The following is a 7,436-nucleotide window of genomic DNA, read 5'->3' on the forward strand; positions in this document are numbered from 1 at the left end:
ATACATATGAAAAGTATTTCGCAAGTGTGTTTGCCTGGTCCTCTAGGGTATCGCCTGTACTGTTGACCAAAGGTAGAGTGTGTGTTTTCCGTCCATTAAACTTTTTAATTCTGTTCCATACTTTGCCTGCATCTGTGTACGAGTTGATAGAAGTTACGAAAGAGCGCCAGCTATCTCTTTTTGCTTGCTGGCGAATGCGTCTTCCTTGTGCTTTTGCACGTTTGAAGGAAATCAAGTTTTGCGTAGTGGGGTACCTGCGAAGGACACCCCACGCCTTATTTTGAGCCTGCCGTGCAAGCCTACACTTTTCATTCCACCACGGCCTCCTAGTGTTAGGTGTGGCACCAGATGTTTGCGGAATTGAGCCCTCGGCAGCATGAAGAATGTGTGCAGTCACCAGTTCACAGGCTTCGTCAATGCCCAAATAGCTTAAGGACGTGTATCAAAGCTGAGATAATTGTTTAAATTTTAACCAATCAGCACCACATTCCTTAAACTTTTTATGGCAGATGGAACTGTTACGGGCTTTATCAATGCCTTTCAAGATGACAGGGAAGTGGTCGCTCCCATAGGGGTTGTCGTCCACTTCCCATTCAACAGCCGGAAAGAGGACAGAAGAGCCGATCACCAAGTCTATGTGTGAGTATGTATTGTGTGTAGTGTTGTAGTATGTCGGCTCTTTTTTTTTTTTTTAAAGAGACAAGTTCCGGATGAGAAAAGGAATTTTTCTATCAAGCGGCCCCGGGAATCTGTGCGTTCAGATCCCCATAGTGGGCTGTGTGCATTCAGGTCACCTACGAGTAGGAACGGTTCCGGCGGCTCATCTATGAGAGACTCAAATTCAGAGCTAGATAAACGATATTCAGGGGGAATGTATAGTGAGCAAATTGTTGTTAATCTGTTGAAAATAATTGCCCGGATTGCAACCGCTTCTAGGGCGGTACGCAATTGAAGAGATTGGCAAGGGTTAGATTTTTGCGTAACTATAGCTACGCCACCAGAGCAGTGCGTGCAGCTATCTCTGTCTCTCCTAAATACTGAGTATTGGTTCAGGAAATTGGTGTGCTTAGGTTTCAAGTGTGTCTCAACATAGGATGGCTGATTGCGTTTTGTGTAGGATTTCATATATATCGTCTAGGTTTTTAATAAGGCCCCGGCAGTTCCACTGTGTAATTATTTGTGCTACCATAAATGTTTAGGGAGGAGGTTTTACCTGGTGTAGATGAGGACTCGGGCTGGATGTATACTATCTATCAGTTCTGACTTGGGCCTGTGACACGGGTGGCTGGTGGTTTTTTGCCTCGCCCCGCCATGGTGCGCTGTTCTCTTTCCGCCTTTGGCACTGGCAGAGACGGTGTTACCTCCATGTCATCATCTGAGTGGTGTGACAGTGACGAGATGGAGTCCTTGCAGGCTCCACCTCGGGATATGTTCGAAGTGGAGGCAGGAGCCCCTGCCGTCCCCGACTGTTTGTTGGACACAGAAGTGGTCGTGGGACCGACCACATCTACGTCCATGGCCGCCTGCAGTCTGGCAGCCGGGAGAGGAGGATTGACGGCAGAGCCGTCACTCCTCACACTCGCAGTTAACACAACACTTGCGGGCGCCACAGGTGTCGTGTCAGCTAGATGGTTGGGCTGCCTTGGGCAGCACCTGGGGGGGGCTGGGACGGCACCAAGTCTGCTTCGCAGTACTGGGTGGCCGCCGTGACTAGACGCCGCTCCGCCCCCCGGCGAGCTGCATCGGCATACCTTTGCGAAAACACTGAGTGTTTCTGTCGTGCTCCTTGATAGGTGATGTTCTGGGTGACCTTCATGTTTATGATTTCTTTCTCGGCTTTGAATTTAGCACATGACCGAGAGTATGCAGCGTGGGGTTGTTCACAGTTGGCACATTTCAATACGTTAGAAGCACAGTTCTCTGAAGGGTCATGATGTCCTGCGCACTTGGCGCATGTCAGTTTTCCGCGGCAGGTGGTAGTACTGTGCCCATACCGCTGGCACTTGAAGCAGCGGCGTGGGTTGGGTATGTAAGGTCGTACGTTGCAATGAAGGAAGCCTGCAGTGACAGACTCCGGTAGGACACTTCGGTCAAAAGTTAGGATCACATGTTTCGTTTTTACTTCTTTGCCATCGCGTCTGATCATTATTCTTCTTACCGCAGTAACGCCCTGGTCACGCATGCCCTCGAAGAGGTCAGACTCACTTTCATTGAGCAGGTCCATCTCAGATATGACGCCCTGCGAGCTGTTAAGGCTCCGGTGTGGCGTTACAGCTACTTCAAGGCCAAGTAGGTCGGTCTGGTTCAAGAGACTATCGGATTGTTTTTTAGTAGATAGTTCTACAAGCACGTCCCCCGATGTCAGCTTCTTTGCCTTGTAGTTCGCGCCAACTACACTCTCAATGAACTTGGCAATTAAGAAGACCGACTTGCAGGTAACTGGAGATTCCTTGTTCTTAGATTGTATCACTAAGAAGCGAGGAAAGTTGTCCGGGGTGTTAAATTTCATGTTGGGCAGAGGTTTGAAAATTACATCGGTGCGGGCCCTTTTTGGGGCCCGATCATTTGGAAGAGAGGGTTTCGAAAATACCATGCGACATAGTATAAAGCAGGGAACTGGGGTACTTTCTTCTTTGACGTTACCCTGATGGTCAAAGAGGTCCCGGAGCTCCCTGCCTGGTAGACAGACAGGGAGCCCATCGGCCGGAGCTTGGCCAGGGCTCCGACGGCCACCGTTCACGGCTTCTAACCCTTCACCTTTCAACTTCTCGCCACGGTAGGTAACAGCTTAAGTATGGGGGGCTCGGGGTACGCGGTGTCGCCACTCACTGTCACCAAGATTACTCAAGGTGCCCCGTGCGGGGGCGCCGGTGTTGAGAGTACCAAGTTACCTTGCGATCGTAGAGCGAGTGATAGACAACAAAATAAGAGAGAAATTATGAAGATTCCGCACTTTAGGCCCCAATTTTTACTCGTAAATAATTGTTTTTGGAATTATGGCATGCGGAAGCTGCTCCCGAGAGTGCCACCGTTTGCGTTTCAAAGGCCTTTGAGAACCCCAAAGGCCGTTGGTGGTGCACCTTGACTCAAATGCTAGAGTTCCTCTATATATAGCTCCCTGCGGGAGCTATATTATGGTGGCTAGAGACTCAAGCCACAGAACTCTATCAAATGCCATTTCAACAAAAGGCCCTTGGAAAACATTGCTTAGCACAGCTCAAAGGTATCGTTCGAGTCAAATGACATTCACACTCGTGTAGCATGGGTAATCAAAAGGCAATCCAAAACGCAGGCAGTAACATGACTGTTTAGAATTTCAATATCAATGCACACGTTCCTCAGCCTGAAAGAAGTGTGTAGCAACCACATAGTAAGTGCTGCTTTTACATATAGAAGAAGCTGTCACCTTCATGGCTTACCTTTGCACAGTCTCATCAATCTTAGTCTAGCTTCCAACTTTGGGCTTCGACAAGCACTGATGTACATATTTCAAGTGAAATAAAAATGATCATATTTTGGGGTTTCCCAGGCCAATGCCACACCTGGGCTGAGGCGCACCTTAGTGGAGGCCTACGGATCAATTTAGACCACTTAGGGATGATAACCGTGCATTCATATTTCCACACTAGGTTTTTATTTTTCACCTCTACCACACACATGCAAAACAAACTGCCACAACCCAAACTGAACCTGCATTCAGAAATACAACACCGTAGCCACTAGGCTAAAAAGAAAAGAAAAATCAACTGAACTATTTTTTATTGATATATGTGATCTAGAGTGTTACTCATTTGGAATTTATGTATTTATACCAGTGAAAAAAATTTTAGAATGATGCACGAGATGAAAAAATGTGCTTTTCATCACCAGCTATATTTTAAGACTGTTTGAATAAAAATTGGTAATACCGTTAAATATTTACCCTAAGCTGATGCAAGTGGGCTGCATCAATTCAAGGACAAGTTATTACTTTTTAAATTTTCATATCATTCTCCTCCAACTTAATATTGGCTAGGGCGCGAGTAGTAGCTGTTTTTTAAAGTGAAGCTTTAATCTCACTGATGGCGTCTGTAACGCGAAAACGCCAGGTGAAATGAAAGAGAAAAACGCTTCCCGTGGACGAAATCAAACTTGGGTTCCTCGCGTTACGAAGCCGGAGCCTCTTCGATTTCTGTTTCGACACCGTTAAAACTCACTCCAAACTCGCACAACCACCACATAATCCGTCATGAGAAACCTTGTCGTTCATACTTGTTCATCCATACTCGTTCAACCATTGTCATCGTTAGACGAAGGGGTGCATGATTTTACCCTGAAAACATGAAAAGGAACAAAATGTTTGGCCTGCTGGATTCCCTGTGAAACCACGAGCTATTTTTGTAAACCATTCCCCAAAAAGTAAATACTGCAACCAGATTGAATAAGACCCCAAAAAGTGTAATTAAAAACCTGCTCAAAACACAATACTGCCACTCCTGTCCTGTCAACGGTTAATGCATCAATGAACGTGGCCACAACTTAATGTTTCTGAGGTGTGACCCGCAATGTTTTGCACTGAAAAGGTATTATGCTAGCCAAAAGGATGATGCCTTCCCCAAGCAAGGCACTAGTGTGACTTGGTGAGAGTAACTATAACTGCTCCGAAAATTCCTGCACACTGCAGGGCTGCTAGGTCTTTACGATAAATGTAGCTTGAAGAATTTCTTCATGCTAGCATGCTGGTAACTGATTGGCGGCCAACAAAAACAACCAGCCAGCATGAAGACCACTTTACTGAGTCTGACAGCTGATGATCAGAAACACATAAAGGCAACACTTAAGAGAAAAAAAAAATGAATAAAACATGAAACACTCATGACAAGTCTCTTCAGTGAATCAGTCATTGAAACAGACAAAGAATAAACGTAGATGGTGTCTGAAAAGTGAGAAATAGCAAAAGATGAGGGCAGAATGTAAAACACAGGTCTGCACAGTTCACGATTCCACCTTTTTGACAGTCCTTCTACCCTTATTCGAAGCCGAAACTTTCCCGAACGCTGCGTCAAAATGTTGCGCACCGACCAGGACCCGGCCTTCTGACCGCTCTTTGAGGTACTTGGTCAGCGCAATGACGGCCGCTTGTCGCACGAGCGCTGCCAAGTCAGCCCCCGAAAAGCCTTCGCACCGCTCGTCTCGCCCGACTTGCTCCAGAGACACATCTGCCTCCAAGAGAGGTCGCGTCCCATTTCTTGTCAGAGTCTTCAGAATCTCCACGCGCTCGTCTGCACTCGGCAGGCCAACGTACAAGACCTCGTCCAGACGTCCTGGCCGCAGCATGGCCGGATCGATGATGTCCGGCCGGTTGGTGGCGGCCAGAACAAAGACCTGTTTTCTAGCCTCCAAACCATCCATTTCCGTCAAGAGCTGGTTCACGACGCGTGAAGCCGATCCACCATCCGCGATGTCGGAGCGCCGTGGACAGAGGGCGTCTAGCTCGTCGAAGAAGATGACGCACGGAGCGGAGTTGCGGGCCCTCTGGAAGCACTGGCGCACAGCCCGTTCACTCTCGCCGACATACATGTTCAGCAGTTCCGGTCCTTTGACGGAGATGAAGTTGATGCCAGACTCGTTGGCGATCGCTTTGGCGAGGAGGGTTTTTCCGCAGCCAGGTGGCCCGTGCAGCAGGATTCCCGTGGGGGTGACGAGCCCCAGGGCTTCGTACTTGTCGCGGTGACGCACTGGTGCTAAGATGGCAACTTGGAGCGCCTCGCGGATGGAGGTGAGGGCGCCGACGTCATCCCACGTCACGTCCGGTACAGTGGCGAATCCCTCGCGCTTGGCCGACGGCTGCACGAGCTTCAGGGCACCGTCAAAATCCGAGCCCTCGACACAGAGGTTCTTCAGCTGCGTCTCATCCAATGGCGGAACCTCTTTTAGAAGGGAGATGGCAAGGTCCAGCCGACTCCTGGGACCTTCACCAGTAGCCTTGACGCCTTCTTCGATCCCGCGGAAGATCCGGTTGATTGCCGACATCGTAGCCTCCCGGGTTAAAGCCATCAGGTCAGCGCCGACGTAGCCGGGCGTTTTGTGCGCCACGGCGGCGAGGTTGACTTCGGAACCGAGCGTCAGCTTCCTGCAGAGGACGCCGAGGATTCTCTTGCGGGCCGCTTCGTCGGGGATTCCCACGCAGATTTCGCGGTCGAATCGCCCTGCCCTGCGCAGAGCGGGGTCTAGCGCGTCGGGCCGGTTGGTGGCGCCAATGACGAGGACTTCGGCGGGCAGCTCGCGTTGCGAGAGGTCGTCGAGACTGGACAGAAGCTGGGCGACGATGCGGCGCTCCATCTCCCGCTGCGCCGTCTCTCGCTTGGGTGTCACGGCGTCGATTTCGTCGATGAAGAACACGCAGGGGGCGCTGTTGACGGCCTTGTCGAACAGCTCGCGAATGCGCTCCTCTGACTCGCCGGAGACGCCGGCCACGATCTCGGGCGCCGCGACTCGGAGCATGGGGAGCTCGAGCTCGCCGGCGATCGCGTGCGCCAGCAGCGTCTTTCCGCACCCGGGGGGGCCGTGAAGCAGAAAGCCCCGCGGCGGCACGACGCCCAGCTTCTTGTAGACTTCGGGGTGCTTCAGGTGCATCAGCATGTTGCAGATTTCTTCGAGGGGGCCCTCCATTCCCCCAACGTCAGCGAACCGCACGGTGGGGTTTATCAGGGCTATTTCCTTGTCCTTGGCCATGCGCTTCTTGAGGTTGTCTTCAATCGCGGCGTCAACGTCGTTCGACTTGGTCTTCTTCGAACTCTTGCGCGGCTTTTGCGTACCATCCTCATCTTTAGACGCCGCATTAGGCTCGGGCGTCTTGTACAGGTTGTTCATTGACTTGTTCATTGCGTTTTGGTCGGGATAAGGTACTACGTCCTCGTCGGTAACGCTGCTGCCGTCGTTGTTGCCTTCGCCGACGGGGACTGCCGCCGGCCCAGGATCGTCTGCGCAGATGATCTCGAGCACTTTGGTCACGGAGTGGCAAAGGGCGTTTCTTTTCTTACGCTTGTACTCTGGATGTCGTCGCTGTAGCTTCGCGACGATGCTTTCGGTGTCCAAGCGATCGGAGTCGTCGCTTTCGATAAGCAGCTGTCGGACGCGAGGCAGAAGACGCGGGTCACCGCCAAATGATGCCCGTCTACGCTTGGCTTGAGGTTCGCTCATGCTTCCTTACGCACTTCGTTATGATCTCGGCACACAAGTATTACGTCACCTGTTTATTATGTCAGGTACCATGGCCAGACGGACTCGACAAAAACGTGCAAACGGCACTTGCTGGCGCTCTAGGGCGCTGCCATGTTGCTTTCATTGTTGCTCGAGTGTGAGTCGATTTCGCCAACGCGTTGGCTTCCCGCGTGTGCTAACGTAAACCAATGAAGCTAAATAAGTTTTAATAAAATTAATTAAAATAAACAAAA

The 7,436-nt window shown here is 50.5% G+C and overlaps 1 protein-coding gene across 1 annotated transcript; it reads right to left on the reverse strand.

The window, feature by feature from the left end:
* Positions 1-3,611: 3,611 nt before the first annotated feature.
* Positions 3,612-7,373, reverse strand: Smid (nuclear valosin-containing protein-like smid). The gene has a single exon (XM_077681713.1). It carries the CDS (start codon positions 7,180-7,182, stop codon positions 4,975-4,977), a length of 2,208 nt encoding a protein of 735 aa, XP_077537839.1. The 5' UTR covers positions 7,183-7,373; the 3' UTR covers positions 3,612-4,974.
* Between the last annotated feature and the right edge of the window lie 63 nt (positions 7,374-7,436).

This window comes from Haemaphysalis longicornis, unplaced genomic scaffold (genome assembly GCF_048455015.1).
Source record: "Haemaphysalis longicornis isolate Haplotype H1 unplaced genomic scaffold, Haemaphysalis longicornis Haplotype H1 scaffold_8, whole genome shotgun sequence".
NCBI lineage: Eukaryota > Metazoa > Arthropoda > Arachnida > Ixodida > Ixodidae > Haemaphysalis > Haemaphysalis longicornis.

Excerpts from the sequence above, each read along its gene's own strand:
- Smid (XM_077681713.1), bottom strand. The coding sequence starts at position 7,182 with ATGAGCGAACCTCAAGCCAAGCGTAGACGGGCATCATTTGGCGGTGAC.